The 17504-nt window shown below is 39.0% G+C and overlaps 1 protein-coding gene across 1 annotated transcript in view; it reads left to right on the plus strand.

Annotated features, from left to right (window-relative positions):
• SPTLC2 (serine palmitoyltransferase long chain base subunit 2) overlaps nt 1–17504 on the plus strand; it is an 83587-nt gene that overhangs the window by 58735 nt on the left and 7348 nt on the right. The window contains exons 10-11 of the mRNA XM_034061854.1: nt 12334–12469; nt 14480–14609. Of these exons, the coding sequence (XP_033917745.1) occupies nt 12334–12469; nt 14480–14609 (266 nt within the window). The remainder of the gene's footprint in view (nt 1–12333; nt 12470–14479; nt 14610–17504) is intronic.

A 17504-nucleotide genomic window follows, 5' to 3' on the forward strand; every position in this document is an offset into this window, starting at 1 on the left:
GCCCTGAAGTAGCAAAGCAGTCCCATAAAGGTGTTTCACCTTTTCTGGTGATGTTCCTGATGATGCTTCTGATGATGTTTGACTTTCACCTAATTCAGGATATTATTTTTTTGTGGTTTTTTGTGTAAGCTTTGTACTTGACGGCTGAAGCTTTACTTCGCACTTTGGGGAGCAACCAGGTCTTGCCCAAGATTTCAGTTTATCAGTGGCTGCAGTCCCTCCACAGATTATTGGTAGTGGTTACAGAATGTTCTTCTCTAGTAATAGAAGCATATTCTGCTGATATATTCTTATGCCTGACCTAACTTAAAAATGGTTTTCAGACATATGCAGGTCAATCACCCTGTGTTTTCAGCCACAGCTTCATTGAAATCTCTGCCAGTGGTACAGTATCTGGTAGTGATTACTACAACTGATAAAGCAGCAATTCATGTATGTTTAAAGACTTGGACCCACTGTTGGCCAGTTATACTGACAGGGAGTGCTTGGAGTCTTTATCCTATGGATTTGTAGACCTACACTTCTTAAGGAGTGTAAGTACTTGATGTGTTATTTTCATGCATAGTATGAGTCATTAGTAGGTCACTGAATTCTCTAGCTGAGACACTGTAAAGGGCACACGGAGCTCATTTCAGTTACACCGGGGAAGATGTAGGTTGCTATGTGATTGTGCCAGCTACAAAGGCAAAAAGTATAAAAGTTGATTACTGATGATGTATGTGCACCAAGGAGATTAAATGTACATGAGGACAAAATAATTAAAGAGTCGAGTTATTAAGAAGTCATATTCCTTCTTGTAACCTTAACAAGTTTCACCGTGCAAAACCTTTTGAGCCACTCTTGCTCTGAACTGAACTCTGGCATATTGGGTACTTCCCACTGCCACTTCCATGGACAGGAGCTACATAGGGTAGCTTGGATATAATTTTAACCACTGAGATATCTAGTTGAACTGTAGTTGAACTAGAGTAAGTGGTTGAAATGAGTAAGTGGTGGTGGTATACAGCCCTGAAGTTCTGAATTGTCTGGCTGGTATGTATTGGAATCCTGATCTGCCACGTGGTAGCTCAGTAAAAAGTTATAGCTGGAAGTATGCCAGTGTGTTACCTTTCTACTCCCACAGTTCTGCTGTTAGCCATTGCTGCTTTGTGTTAGCTGCTCATTTGTACAAAAATGGCACTGAGTCTAGGCAAAAAAAAAAGCCCCAAACATTTGTAAGCTTAGCTTAATGACTAAGGATTAACAATTTCAAAGTTTCAGCATTTACAAACATTTACTCATTGTGTGTATTTGTAAGTATTACTTAATGTTTCGCTTATGTTGGTTTTAGGAACCAGCATTGCCCAGATTTGAGACAGGATGGTCTGTTAACCCATCTTTTTTTCTTGTGGCTGTTGTGTCAGCATCATTGTACTGGCTTAATATCTATCTCTTTAAAGCTTGCATTTTTAGTATCTTATAAAAGAGATTTTGCTGTAGAAAAGCTGTTTCCTGTAGTTTGATAAACATTTGCTCAGTTTAAATCAATTAATTTTAATACTGCTTTTACTATCTCCTTAAAATGTTTATTCATGCTGGTCTCCTTTACATGTATCTTATTTCAAAGTCTCTCTGTTCATATAATGAAGCCTGCTGTTTGAGGTAAAAGATGACTAATCAAATAATTCTAATGCTGACATGGCTGTGCATGGGTGAACAGCCATTTTAGCTGATTTTATTACTATGTCCTTTTGTAACATCTTTGTGTCACCATATTGCAGAAACCTTTGACATGAACTAAAACTGTTTTACTGCTGTACAGAGTTTGCGACTGCTCTGGTGAATTTACAGTTAAAATGATGCACAGATCAGGGCAGTACAAAGGAATCGGACTTACCTGTTAATACAAATACTATTTTATTGGCTGCAGCTAAGTTGGACAATACTAATGCTATGTTTGCAGTGCATGTGCAGCCTGGTCAGTCAAATTCTTCTGTGGTCACCAATGTATTGCTTGTATTAATAGAATAATAAACTGTGGAACCTGTGTTGTTTTGAATAAATAGCAAGATCTTCTGAAAAAGTGCCTGCATTGTGGCATTTCGATACTTGAAGGGGGCTTATAAGAAAGATGGGAGCTAACTTTTTGGTAGGGCCTGTTGCAATAGGATGAGGGGTAATGGTTTTTAAATTAAGAGAAGGGAAATTCAGATTAGATAAGAGGAAGAAATTTTTTTTTATGGTGAGGGTGGTTAAATACTGGAACAGGTTGTTGAGAGAGATGGTGGATGCCCCATCCCTGGAAATATTCAAGGTCAGGCTTAGCTGGGCTCTGAGCAACCTGATCTAGTTGAATATGTCCCTGCTTGTTGTAGGGGGGTTGGACTACATGACCTTTAAAGATCCTTTTCAACTCAGACTGTTCTATGATTACACACTCAATGAAAGTGCTTTTAAGACCTCTTTAAGTTAGTATATTTTAAATGGTAGTTCTTTAACAGATCATATCTTTCCAGTCGCATCTTTTCATGGTGAGAGCTGCTTCTCTTTATGATGAAGTTCATGGTGTGAGCAGGCTGCCTTGGAGCTCTCCAAACGCAGCTGGTAGCTGCAAACGAAATCAGAAAGTTCAAATATAAAAATACTCTTCTGGGCTTTGGAATATGCCAAAGGCTTCAGTCTCACCAGTATGTATAAACTGAATGAGTACACAGTACATGCACCCAGCTGTTTTTTTGGCATGCCTATAGACTCAGTAGGAAAGGTTTAGCTTGATAGCAAATGCAAGCAGAGAAACTTGGTATTAGCATAGATTTTGTTTCTCACAGACCTTTCAATGCCAGGAGCATCAGCCATAATTTCTCTTTTCTCCTTTTTCCATTTCTGAATCTCATGGCTCCGTTTCCATTTCTGAATCTCCATTGCCAGTTTCTGAATCTAATTCAACTGTTTTCCTCCCCCCTTTAAAGCATGGAGCATTTTTACTATCGCCTCTGCAGTGGCTCTGTACTCAGTACCCATGTAATCCAGACAAATCCTCTGCATGCAGTCGTGTTAAAAAGCCATGGGCATGGGGTTAACTCAGAATGGTCATGAGCCAAGCCTTTCACTGCTTCTCCTAAAATAAATCGTTGCTAATGCTGCTGCCATATGGCCAACAAACATGAGCTCTCAGCAGTCTTTTGATTTCCTCGCTCATGCTTTCAAGTGTGCTGGCTCTTCAACTGGGCTTCTCCCCTGTTATTTGTAGTTTCTCTCCCAAGTGGTGAACTCAAGAAGCAAGTGTCAGAAGAATAAATAAGTTGTCTCAGCTGGCCTGTTAGCGGTTCCTTTAGCGTCTCCTGGATAACTAAGCAGGGCTCTACGGTAATGCGGTATAGGCTTTTTTGGAGGGAGTGCATCCTGACAACAGGTCAGTGCCGCGCAGAGGGCGACTGCGGGCTCCCTTTGTACAGCAGTGGCCTCTAGTGGAAGATGCTCAGTCCTTCTGATGACCCCAGGCTCAAGACATATATCCTGAAGACTTTTCCCGTAATGATTCTTGCCATTTCCAAGCTTATTTTTAAACCTGGATCCCCCCAGCAACACTGAAGGAAAAAAAACAATGGGGCTCTTCTCTATTCTGACTGGTTTGCTAATACTGGAGTTTGAGCTATTAAATAGTAATATAATAGCACCGAGTTAAAGAATTATTCTAATTACTTTTTTAGGTTTCTCACTGTTTTGGCAGCTTCTCTTGGCATTTGCTTGTGTGAGCTGGTACTTCATAATGTAAAACTGGGGGAATATCGTATTCTGACCTATACATTTTAATAGGTCTCTGTGCAATCTCGGGTTACATTGTGTAATTGTATATAATACTTTTCTGAAGACCTGTGATGAAAATCTCCAGATGGCAGCTGAAGGGAAGGATGTAAAATTCTTACTGCAAATATTGGCAATGGTGCAGCACTCACATGTGCAAACATAGAGGAAGCAGATTGGTACGTGTGGAGCCACTTTGTTCCTGGAACTTAAACAATGAGATAGGAAAAGTATTCTGAAAGACAAGGAATCTGTATGTAATGTATAATAAAATTTTTCTTACTAACCTTTAGTTTGATCTTTCAGGAAAAACTGGTGAAAACTTTGCTTTAAACCTCCCTGTTGTTTTTGAGGTGTTGTAAATCACTTTTTGAGGCTGAAAGAATAGGTTGCCGTAGGAGGTAACCTTTCCATGATTGAGTAGGTGAGGGTTGTGTTTAACAGGATTGTGCAGTGGTCTTGATTCCCCCTTCTGCCTTAGGATGTGAGTTCGTGTTATGAGTCTTCTTGACAGATGATGTCAGAAGCCTCTTAAAGTCAGTTCTGGCAGATACTACCATCCCAAATCCTTAAACATCCTTTACAGCATATTTAACATCATCATGCTCTTCCTGTCTCTTAGTGCAACTTCTCCTTAGAAGGTAAAAGTGTTGGTATTTAATCAATGTTAAACTGGAGTTTTGTTTAGTCTCCCAGTGTTTTTTAGTTTAAAAGATCACTCTACTTTCTCTAGTTTTCAGTTTACATACTGTAGTCCTTAGACAGATACTACTTTGTTTCAAATCTCAGCCTTGCTTCCAGTCAGATACTTTGGTCGTGCTTATCCTTCCTGCTACTTGGCAAATCTAAAAACACTTCTTTTTTTGTGCAAATGTTGTTAGAAGTCACTCTTGTGCTTTTCAGGAGAAACCTTAAATAAAGGGGAATTTTTTTGTATCTTATATGAAAAATATGATCATGACAGTAAGAGTAGTAGTGCTTTTATGCCTTCCCAAAAAAGGAATTGGCTGTTGTGTGGTTTTAATGATGAGGCATTTACAAGTACAGTGTCCAGAAAACAACTTAACTTATTATGTTAACATTGCAAAAGATTTCCATAAACCCTTGGGAGGCAACTTAGCTTCTGAAAGCTTAGTGGAGAATCTGTTAAATCAGCAAAAGAATATTGAATTCCTGGTTGAGATTTGAAAAATGCTTGTTTCCAAAACAGAGTATGCTGAATTGTGTCTTCCAGTGAAGCAGCCAACCAAAAGACAGAAATGTAGGAATAATAAACAGAATTGAAGTACAAGCCTTGCAAACACAAGGGGGTTTTAATGTGGAAAAATTTACAAGCTTTGAATATATTACAGCATCACTCTGACATGAAGAAACAAACTTCTAGAGAATTATACATGTAACCAAGTTTTCATCACCAGTTTACTTTGATTTAAATACTTTGAAATGTTGTAAATTACAGGCTTTTTGAAGTAGAAATTACCGCTTTTATATTCTTCTGTTTTACCCACTGATAGCAAGGTATATGGAGATAAGGCTCTACCCATACTAATGAAACAGTGCTTTATCTACACCGACATTGATGATGGTGCTCTCAAGAAAGCAACCATGAAATGTAGCTTGCTCCGTACCTTCTTCACGTAGGATGTTTTTAGCCATCTTGTCTTGTCTGGGGAGCAGGAGATGATGGCATCACTTTGTTCTCTGTGCCTTCATAATGGACTGTGATTTCTTTGTCTTTATTTTCTTCCCTCACCTCCCCCTCCACTCCCACCTCTGGTTTTTGGTGATGGTTGGCTTTTAATTATGTACATGTCTGGTAAAAATCTTAGTAAGCTTGTATGGTCAAGGATTTACATTTTATGTAATTTGGGAACCATTGTGTATGCTACAGAACAAGCTATTTTTATTCCACACAAGAATATGGATGTTCAGTGTTATATAGGTAACTATCAATAGTCAGTAAATATAACTGCTCAGGTTATAAAATGCCTTTCACCATTGTTTCCTGAAAAAGTAGGTGCTTTGGTGCCTTTTCACACATATGCATGCCATGTATACATGAACACAGCTGTCATAATCTGCACAAGCACTTAGTTGACCAAGTGCCTTCTTTTAGTTACCTTAATATGTATTTTTATTTCTTCTAAGAAAGACCAAAAAATTAACTTGTTTTGTCTTGGAAAATAATTGTACAAGGGAGGGAAGAGGTTTGTTAGATTCCCTTGACTGTTGTCAGGAGAGGAGAGGATGAGAAACCTGTCCAGGTAAGCAGTTGTACAAAATGGATAGCCCTCTTAGCATGACATCAGCAGGAGTACTTTGCTACCATCAGGCAAACTGGTATTTGACAAGGTAGACTTATTGCCAAATAAATGCCTTCCTTGACTGAAATCAGCTATACTAAGCAAATTACTCTGCTACAGATTAAGGATGGCACATTTGTCAGTAGGTGATTTAATGCTTCTCACCTGCAGCACTTCTGCACTGGTGAGAGTTTGCGAGATGGGACAAGCTTGAAAAACAGCATGAAACAAATTACATTAGAGACTGAGAGCAACTTTTGTGCAAAGAATTCATGAAGTGTTTTAATCTCAGAGTTGCCTTATGGTTGTTATTAAGATTAACTTGACCTAATCTTTACTTCTTGCAGTGACTTAAAACGTCTTTAATATTCTTCAGCAAATCTTCTTAACAAAACCTAGTTCTTGTTAGATACGTACGTGGTCTTATCAGATGCAGAGTGCTACTATCAGAGTACATCTTCACAAGTTCTCACAGAGTTCTTACAAATCTCTGCTAGTAAGTGAAACTGGAACTTTTTCAATGGAACTACAGAGGGTATTCCATTGTGTTACAACATAAGCTGCCCTTGAGAGACTGAGTAATTGTGGAAATAAGTATGTATCACTGGTGGAATGATTCTGCATGTACTGGATATTAGTCAATTCATATCAAGAGTTTTGTTCTAATATTTTCATTTAATCATTAAAACTAAGGATGTTAGCTTTCAACTGGTATATAAATTAAAGGTGTGAAACTACTATTTGGCCTCATTGTCCATGTTGGAAACAAAAAAAAATAAGTTAAGACTGGAATGTTAAAAATCTAATGTGAACAGCTGCAAGATTAGTGAATGAAAGAATATATAGTAATTTCCTGATAGCTATCTAATGTAAACTGGTATTTGTTGTCCAACAAGAGCTCTATTGCAGCTTGTGCATACAGTTAACAGTTTCACTGCTCTGAGACATTTTTAAAGATGTGTCCTGTTATGTTGCTTTGAAGTCTTTATAAAAATCAAAATGTAAACATATAGCTTCCTTTGTATTGCATCAAGTACTTTGTTTTAGGTGCAGGTGATGGTGATCCCTAGTGGGACAAGCAGATAAAATCTTGCTTGTGTTTTCTTGGCCATCTGAAGTTTATTTGCCCCTCAGGAGTTCAGTGTCAGTCAGTAGTCTGTTTGTGTACAATGCAGCATGCCTTTTATTTCTCAAGAAGCCTTGCTGATGAAGTGTTGCATTGTTTAGAAAGACAGATTTGTGATTGCTCTCCAATTACTGCCTAGAGATTACAAGAGGGAGGGAAAACAAATACATCCTGGTTGAACTGAATTTTCTTTGGAGTCCGATACCATCTATGGTACTTATTCATCAGCCTTAATAGATTTATGACAGAAACACTATAAATATTAGATCTTCATGGCAGAGTAACTTCTGCAGATTCTAGGGCTTCTTTGTTCTTTGTAGATGGCTTTTTAATGTGGAATAGAGAGCTTACACAGATCTCAGCTCTAAGAAGTTTTCTTTTTTCTTTTTCTTTAATTGCTGGGCAGTTGCCGTTTATTTATTAAACTGCCTTTTTGACAATAAGCATTGTCTGATAATCTTTGCAGTATTTGGACTGTTAGTTTAAGCATGAACTTCTGTGATGTAAAGAGCAGTGAGGCTCAATTCAGGTGAGTTTCTCTGTTTATGTGCCTATTTGATACAGGAGTTTAGATTTGGTGTGGTCTCCTATTTATCGTGCAGATAACTATGATCAGTATCAACTTAGTTTCTGCTTTGGGAAGAAATTTGCTGAAATATTTCTAGATAATGTTTTCAATATAACTTCTGTCTTTCTGAGCAATGTGACCTCTAAAGCAGAGGCCTTTGCAAGTGATGAAGTATCATTGCTTTAACCTCTGTGAATGGCAGAGATACTAATTTACTTTCCACTAGGATTGTGGGGAATATGCATCTCATGTGTGTTTAGATTCACAATGGAGTGCTTTCTCTAGGGTGTTGGAATATTGGGTGCCATTTTTTCAGGGAGATAGCATTTTTTTAGAGTGTTGCTTGTCTTACATACTCTATAACTTGATATGCCATATGGTAAAATGTAACAAGAGAAATGCTGTCCCTCAGCACAAATCTGCAGCTTGTTTAGAAGTGGGCAAAGTTTGCTGTTCATATTGGAAGTAAACTGCAAGTATTGGAGGAATGGTAAAAATACAGTCAGTCAGTTCTTACTGTATTGCTTCAGCTGGTTGCACAGAACCTTTCTGCTGCAGAAACTCTGAAGCCTGACTTTTCTGCTCTGTTAAGTCTAGACTTCAGTTGCTTAGGGTTTATAAATGCGAAAGCATGTGTCTGGCATTCTTGGCCATGTACAGTACAGATCACCATGAGGTTAGCGGCAGTGCCTTAGAACCAGAGTTTGAGAGTGGCCCTGAGTGACTTCTTCAGCAAAGCTGCTGCTGAATCTGTGAGTTCACACTTGGTTATTTGCACCTGAGGTAGAAGGGCTGCAAGTCTGTATCATGTATCATGTACACTTTAGGTGTACAGTAAAAAAATGTTGGCATGAAGATGAGCAGTGCCAATTTCAAGTCACTGCCTGTTATCTTGAACTAGTATAAGGCTCTGTCAAGTAAAAGCACATACCTCTTCTCAGACTGTCAGCTATAAATATTCAGCCTATCTTGGCTATCTAAGCAGAGGCAGTGGTTGCATTTCTTTTCTCCACTCTTTTTTCTTTGCTGCGTTTGCACAGCTGCAGCTCTGAGCTCGGAGTGGTTAAAGGAGAATGTTTCTCCCCATTAGGTGGCCTATATATTTTGATAGAATGGCAGCATGTTCTTTAGGGAATTTGTGTGTGCTTTAGACTGAATGATTCAAGGCTTCTACAGGCACAAAAGTGTTTTTCTAAATGGCAAGAGCAATCTTGTTATGCCTGCAGTAGACCTGTGAAAGGGTATAAAAAGCTAAGGAGAAGTTTTTAATTAATCCTCTAATTCCAGTGTAGGTCTGTCAGTAGTTGGTTTAGGCCATTTACTGAACTCATAAGGGACTTCAGATCAGTTGCTCTGATAAGGGAGTCTAGTTTTCCAGCTTTTTGAAGAGCTCTGTTCCAGTAATCCTCCCCTTCTTTCCCCTTCCCTTCCTGAAGGTCATCATATTCCAGTTTCCTAGATGAAAGGATGTTACCAGAATCGTTGCACAACTCCTGTGCGAGAACAATTGGCAGGGTGGTGTCTGAGCCAGCCTTTTTTTGCATGGTCTTAAAAATGCAGCTGTATACTGCCAAAAAAGCCAGCTGCTGGACGACTGCTACAGTCCTGGCAGTCTTTCTAGGCCTACACTTGAACAGTTGTGGACAGGGCTCTGAGCTTCAGAAGATGTTTGAATTGAGAAGGGATTTTGAGGTTCTGTTTGAAAGCTCAAGCACTGGTTTGGGTACGAGTGGGGTTAGCAAGCGCTACCTCGTCACTGCTGTCTGCAGGCACTGCTTGGTTTGTCTTTGTGGTCCCAGAAAACACATTAAAACTCTAATAGCAGTTAACAACCTTCTACACCCGTGTGTACCAGGGGCTGAAGCAGCAAATATTATGAGCTGAATATTGTTGCATAATATTGCGAACCCTATTCAACTAACATGTGGCATCACTCTTCAAGTGCAGGATTTTGCAGTGGAATAGGAGACTAAATATGTTGAAGTGCAGAGGAGATGCATGGAGAAAAGGAAGTTGAGGACAAGGAACCTGCACCTGATTCCTGCTTGATTGCTGGTGCTTTGCTCCATCGTGACTATAGATCTCTTCAGATGGTAATGACACATGGTGGATAGTGAGAAGACACCGCTGAATATTTTCAAGTTCTTGTTAATGTTGTTATAGCCATGGTGGCAAGTTTCAAGAGAGATAATAATTTCATTAAATTGACTAATAGCTCTGGAAGAAATTACAAGCTGACAGGCTTTTGAGACCCACAAACCTTAAGGCAGCGTCTTCCGAATCTATCAGGTGCTATACTAGGCGATTACATCTCCGTAGAGGATAGAAAGACTTGCACATGAAACTTGTTTACATCTCAAAGCATTCTTCAATCTATAAGGACGAATCTAGAATCATAAACTTTTTTTATGGGAAAGAGTTTAAGGAAGACTGTGAAGTGGTTGCCAACTACAAATTAAAGTTACTCTTTAATCTTTAGCCTGGAAGGCTCACAACAACTTGGAAAAGGGTGTGAATCTGTAGAGGGGAAAACAATAGAAGGGCTGAAGTTCCTTCTGCTTGAAACACTGTAAACTCCATACATATGGGAGCATGGAGAGAATGTATGTATGGGAGACATATTCCTGGCTGTGGTAGAGGGGCTGATCACAGCACTTGTATCCAGCTGTGTATATTACCTTACTACTCTTGTAGTAGTGAAATCTCATATGTGTTTAGATGGGATTGTACATCACCGACTTGAAATGTTGTCAGAAGTTGTGCATTTCTGCATAGGAGAGATGCAGGTGTGGCTTTCTCAGAAGGTATCATTGTAGCTTTTTTTTGTGCATATAGACTGCTCTGAACACTTGTGTTTTTATTGAGTGTCTTGATGTTAAAAATGCAAATAATGGCTTTTGGGCCACTATCTGCAGTATCTTGCAGTAGGCCTATTTCCTTTTATTTTGTTGCTTTTTAAAAAAAAATAACAACACTTCACTTTGCAGTCTGGGGTATTTAAAATAACTGAATAATTGGTCTGAAAACCTAAGAGAAAGCTGGGTCTCCACTGGAGCATCTGATGTGATATGAGCCAATTAAAAAATGAGTTTCATAAGCACAAGATGCCTTTGTGTTTTCCTGAAATCTGACTGCTTTTTGGGAAAGAGGAATTAAGCTTCTGAAGAAACTCTAGGGGACAAAAGATTAAGAAATAACACTTTTAATGGAGGAGATGTCTTAAATGGCAATGACTGCTGTTAAAAATTCCAGCTTCTACCCACTAATGATAGGCCAAGTTTTGCAAACTTAACAGGTTTCATCCTTTTTTCTCATGCTTTGCCTTTGATGGGATTTTGCCTTTGATTGCATGGTTGTGGGTGGAATGTCTGATACTCTTGGCTACAAAAACTGTATAAGTTCTTAAAATTACATTTGTTCTGGCTTGGAGCAGAGCTATGTGGGTGTTGGATGTTTCTTTGAGAGCTGGCATTCCTTTTAGTTAATCACCTTATGTTATCTACAACTTTAAAGGAAGACTGTTAATATCCAGCAGTCATCTTCACTTTGTGGCATAGATCTGCACTGCTGTAGATTTAATGCTTCAGTATATGAATCACCCATCTGGTGAAAACAGTGCTTGGATAATCAATTATCCAAAAATACACTCTGTGGACCAGAGACAAGTAATTATAAGTGTTACTTATTATAGTCTCATCAATGGCATAGTGCTTTAATCTGTTAAGCACAGTAGAGTATTAATTGATCAGAAATGCATTATGATCTGCTTAGGTGAGATGATGTGGATCTTTTTCTGGGTGATACAGATATGTAATACATTGTGCTAGGCTAGAATTTAATTAACTGATAAATAGGTTGTCCTATGCATATCTGGCTAGTTACAGTGCTTACGTTATACTAGCTGTCTAATGTCTTGTGTACTAATTTTGACAAATGTCAGAATTGGCTGAATGCGTGATGGATTGGCCGCTGCCACTTATTACGAAGTGAGCTGGATTATCAGAAGTAATCGGCTTAATTTAAACCCTGCTCATTTTAACTGAAGAAGGGTAGGGAGCAGCCATGTAATCAGTTCAGCAAGTAGACCGAAGGAGGAATTTACTAATTTCTGTTAACACAGATAAGCAGGATAAAACCTGGTGAACAGCCCTAGCCAATTCAGTAGGTTTCCATTCATTATTAAAAGCATAAGAAACTCTTCTTCAAGGTGCAGTTACCAGTGACTTTTGAGCATATTTTGAATCTTGTTTAAAAGCAGGTATCTCTTGATTAAAAACCTAATATGAAAAACATAGGGAGCGCTTTGAGTTGATGTTTGTGCCTGTCCTAGTCCATCCACCTACCGCATTATCAGGAATTGAGTGAGTGATCTTGATTACATAAGGTAAAAGAAACTGCAAATTCTACTTTGCAGTTAATTTAACCCTTGTGTAAGCATATTATAGTAGTAACTATAGTAAACACAGTACAAACATCATAGTTTGTACTTCAGCTAGAGGTCTTGTGTTGCAGTTATGCGTGTGACTTAGGTCCTGTTTTAATTTCTTTTCTAGGGAAAGCACGTGTGCAGCAGCTAGCAGAGAACACGAGATATTTCAGGAGACGACTAAAAGAGATGGGCTTTATCATCTATGGAAATGAAGATTCCCCAGTTGTGCCTCTGATGCTCTACATGCCAGCAAAAATTGGGTAGGTTTAACAGGGAAACTTCTTATCTGTCTTCTCTAAAGCTAGGATGGTACAAGAATATTAAGACTTTTATAAATGTCAGAAAAGACTGGATTGATTTTTTTTTTTTTCCTTTTATGCTCATTACCGAGTCTTAGGAAACATAGAAATTTCCTGCAAGTGATCTTGGGAAAATTGAGGCTTGTAGCTTGTGGCAGCAAGAAAGCACTTCAGGGGAGCCATTTTACCACTGCATGCCATGTTTTTAAAGTTGGGTTTGGGTTTTTGAGGGTTGTTTTTTCCATATTATTTCTATGCAGAGTGCATATATGAGCTAAAGAAAAGCCAAAATTGAATTAAAATTAACATTAAGTCACTAGAAGAATCCTTTTACCAGTTCCTGAATCAGAAGCGATCAACATTTCCACAGGTGAAATCTGAAATTTAAAACAGGAAAAAGCAGGGGGTGGGATATGATGGGACACAGCAACCTGTATTTGATGAATCCCAGGTTTTTTTAAGAAGTGTGGATTTAACAGCTCAGATACTGTTATTGTAAATATTAATTGAACTGTAAGCTTTATAAATGCTTATGGACGTGGGCTGCTTTGTGCATAATTACAGCTAAAATTCTGCAAGCAGGATATAATGTATACATTAAAATTTTTTGCAACATAAACAAAGCCTGATTTCAAGGACAGCTTGGCTTTGGTAGCTGCTTTTCAGCATCTGTGTATAATGCAGTGCTCAACCAACACTTCTGAATTTGGAAAGCATGGCTTCATTTTAAGTTGTAACAAACATCTGTAGTGTTCTAACTCAGGCTTCAGTCTGGTTAGGTACTGTGGTTCTGTGAGGGAACAAATATCTTCTAGCATTCTGCATGAAGCTAGATGCAGTCTTCCTTCACCCTTCTCAGTATAACTGAATTTAAAAGGCCTTTAACCTGTATAGGTGCTGTAGAATCTGCAGTGTGTGTCATCCAGCACACAGAGGCATACTGTTTCTGTTGTCCAGCTGCTCTACCATTCAGTACAATCTTTTCCTTGGAAATATTCATGGAAATGTTTATTAGCTTAGCAGTTGGGCCAGTAACTTAAAAATGAAAAGGAACACGGAGCTCTGAGGTAATCCTAAGGGCCAGCTCTCATCAGATCTATTTCATCCTTTTTTTGTCTCTTGTGGTCTGTGTTAAAATAGTTTGAAAGTATTAAATGGATAGAAAATGAAGTGTATCACTGTGCACCTATTATGAGGAAAATAGTTGCAGCAGAAGTAAAAGGCAGAAATATTATAAACCTAGTAAAAGGATGTTATTTTTACACATCCTTTTAAGCCTCAAGTTCATTGCTGCTGTATCTGAAGACAAGGAGGTCAGTTCAAAAAACTATTTCCTACTGCCTGTAGACACACCCACAATTGCACTGCCATTACAGAAAAGATCTAGATCTTTGTGCCTCTCATCAGATAAGTCAAAGCCACTGATTTCTTTAATCCCCATAAGAACTTGATGTCAGATTAGGTTACCTCAGTTTACTGTGGCAATTAAATGATTCACCTGGTAGGCTCTTAAAAAGTGGTGCATTCTGTGACACTGTAATGTACTTTAATTGAATTAAATTGGTGAAAACAAACCAACTTGAAATTGCAGAAGTTTTAGGGGATTGCAGCAAGCAGGATTCCATGTATAGTTTATCTTCCAAGCCAAAATCCCTCTTTCTTATTGGAAAGATTTCCAATCTTAAGTTACAAATCCGAAAGACCAGCCCCTGCCATCTCTAATCTTTTAGCTCTGTTAGAATTTAATACAGTGAAACCTTTTGAGGAGGACCACGTTAGGAATAAATTAAAAAATGGCCTTTGTGAATAGGCATTCTGCCTTTAGAAGAAAGCCCTGCAAGCTCCAAATTGTGGTCTTGCAGGCATGCTACAAAAAAGGTCTGTATGGCTAAACATACGGAGACCTTCATGCTGCTGCTGCTTTGCCACCACTGGTATCATTCTGATGGTCTTTCTTGTTCTCTCTGGCAGTGCATTTGGGCGTGAGATGCTGAAGCGGAACATCGGTGTTGTGGTTGTGGGCTTCCCTGCCACCCCCATCATCGAGTCCAGAGCCAGATTCTGTTTGTCTGCAGCTCATACCAAAGAGATGCTTGACAGAGTAAGTGTCTCATCTTGTCTTTCTTTTGCTCATGCCTTCTACAAACAGGTTCAGCAACTGTCTATTTTTTTTTGTAGACTGGTTTAGTGTTTGGTACACAAACTATTAAATCTAATGTTTAAAGCCTTGTAATAGAGCTCAGAACCTAAGCTAGGTTGAGTCATGACTTTGGACTTCATGAGAGTAAACTGTCCTGTTCAGAGGTTTGCTTGAAAGAATCCCACAGGATATGGTCCTGAAGAGAGGTGGTGTCCAGGACAGCTGGTTGGTTCTCCCACCCCCAAAGAATGATGCATTCTGACTTACAGGAGAACAGCTGTGGTGGGAAACCTTCACAGATGAACAAACCAACAAATATATAAAATGAAAACATAAATAGGTGCAAGGTGGCCCAGGAGGAATAGAGACAGTTCTGAGCATGCAGGGATGGGGACAGGAAATCCAAAGTCTACCTGGAGGCTGTCAAAAGACATGAAATGTAGCAGGCAGGCCTTCCATAGGGATATTAGCAGCATGAGGAAGAGTAGAGAAAATGTGGGGCTGCTGCTGAATGGCATACATGACAAATGAGGCCAGGGTACTCAGTGCCTCTGTTGTTTCAGTCTTTACTGGTGAGACTTGCCTTCAGGAATCCTGGGCCCACAAGGTCAGTGGAAAAACATGGAGCAATGAAGACTTACCCTTGATGTAAAGGAGGGTCAAGGGAACAAACTGAACATTGACAAGTCCATGGGACCTGATAGAATACACCCACAAGTGTTGAGGGAGTTGGCTGTCGCTGCAAGGATGCTCTTGACTATCATCTTTGGAAGGTCCTGGTGAATGGAGATCGGAAGAAAGCAAATGACACCACTAACTTCAAGAAGGGCAAGAAGTGTGATCTGAGGAACAGCAGGTTGAGAAGCTTCACCTTGGTCCTTGGGAAGATGGAGAAAAAAATTCTTTTAAACTATTTTTAAACATTTTGTAGATAAGAAGTTGATTTGGAGTAGTCATCAATGAAGGTGAAATCATGCCCAGTGTCCAGATATGATGAGGTGGTAACACTTCAGTACATGAGCAGCAAATGGGACATACAAATAGATGTTTACTAACATATAAAAAAAAAAACGACTTAAACTTTTCATATTTCACTGCCACAAAATGTTCAAAACAAGGGCTGAAAATAGCTTTGTTTAAATTTCAGTTTTGTTAGGAAGAATAGGCAGTGGTGAGTGCAGTTTGGTAATATAAATTTAGTGTCAGTATGTATCAGTTAAGTCCTGCCATGTATCTGCAGTGCTGTGCTTGCTTCTGAGTTCTTTCTGCCTTCTAAGACCCTAGTTTCTTCCCTGCTACTCTTCCTGTCATTATCCCAGTTCAGTGGTTCTGTTCCAAATAAAAATTCTGAAGCAGTATCTCTAGAGAAGGTTCTCCTCTTCCTTTCTCTCAGTAAAAAATGAACAGTGTCACAGGCTTGGCTCAGAACATGGTAATAGAACTGATTGCGTTGACACAAATGAGGGAGCAGTAACTTCTGGCCAGATGGATGTGGGGGGGATGAAAGGGGAGGAGGTAGGAGAAGAAAGAAAACTGAAGCCTCTGAAATCATATTGCTGCAAACTGAGCTGCAACTGAAACTGTGTGCACTTGGTGTGCTGGCACTACCTGAGCATTCATGCAGTCTTGCTGTTGGTTAGATTCTTGGTCTGCTCTCCAAGTTACTAGCTGGAGTCTTTACCATAACCAGCTGCTTCTGCAGGGTCTATATAAGTACTATTCTTGCTCTTTTCCAAAAACAATCTGTAACTTTTATTACTCTGCTTTTAAAAAGCTCTTTTCCTGTCAATTCTCTTACCAGTCTTTCCACTTTCCAAAAAACATTTCAGGCTTTGTGCTTTTAACATTGAAAACTTATTTCTAGAGTATCTCTGTAGGTGCTAAATGTTCTAAATGGAGGAAATGCTTGTTTAATACATTAGGGCTTGTCTGTCTAAGAAAAGTAATCCAGGATAAAATGAGATGTGAATTTTGAAGCAAATGAAAAACTCCTGGTTTAGCGCAGTATGTGGAGGCTTTATTGCAAGTTGGTGTAATCCACTTCAGTGTTCAAAACAGCTGCATGCCCTGAACCCAGAACATTGGCCAAGAGGAGTTAATAAGGAGCAAATCTGTGTCAGTGATTTTTGTGTTGTGTTTTCTTGTGATGCAGTGAAAGGGAATTGATTTCAGGCAGTTAATCATTAAGATAGCCCTCAGATCTGATCCCTCTTGCTGAACTGTGGCAATAATATCCAGGAGGAAAAGGACCTAAAACGAATAGACTTTGCAAGAGCTTCTTCAAGTCACTGACATAGAGGAGAACGTGGTAGCCCATCTGTGCATGCATGGATGTTAACTAGGACTCTTAACAGCATTTTATTTAATTTTTTTTCTAAACCAAATTTTTCTGGGTTTGGAGCCCAAAGAAGAGAAGCTTGTCTTGTAAATGCTGACATTTGTAATGCTTCCTTGTTCTTATTAAGTAAACCCACATGATGGGGAACAGTTCTCTGTTACAATTTTAACAGGTTTATGTAAATAAAACTTCCTTGCCTGAAAATATTTGGCTCAGGATCAGAGTGAAGTCCCTCATAACCTGCATCCCTGTGGGCTGGTGCTTTCTTTTCAGTGATGAAAAATATATTACACTCTTGTGAAGTCAGAGTTCACCAATGCCATTTCCTTTGTAGTCTTTGCTGGTCACATGGTCCTTTTTGTTTTAAATTAATAAAATCCTAAATCTGCATTCAAGAGTAACAGTTAACAGACTCTTTCAACAGAAATTCAACCTTAAATTGTTTCCATATGGGATCTTTACTTAAAGCTCTGGCAAACTGTGCCCACGCTTTTGTTTTGTTTTGTTTTTACCGAGGT

This window comes from Melopsittacus undulatus, chromosome 4 (genome assembly GCF_012275295.1).
Source record: "Melopsittacus undulatus isolate bMelUnd1 chromosome 4, bMelUnd1.mat.Z, whole genome shotgun sequence".
Lineage (NCBI taxonomy): Eukaryota > Metazoa > Chordata > Aves > Psittaciformes > Psittaculidae > Melopsittacus > Melopsittacus undulatus.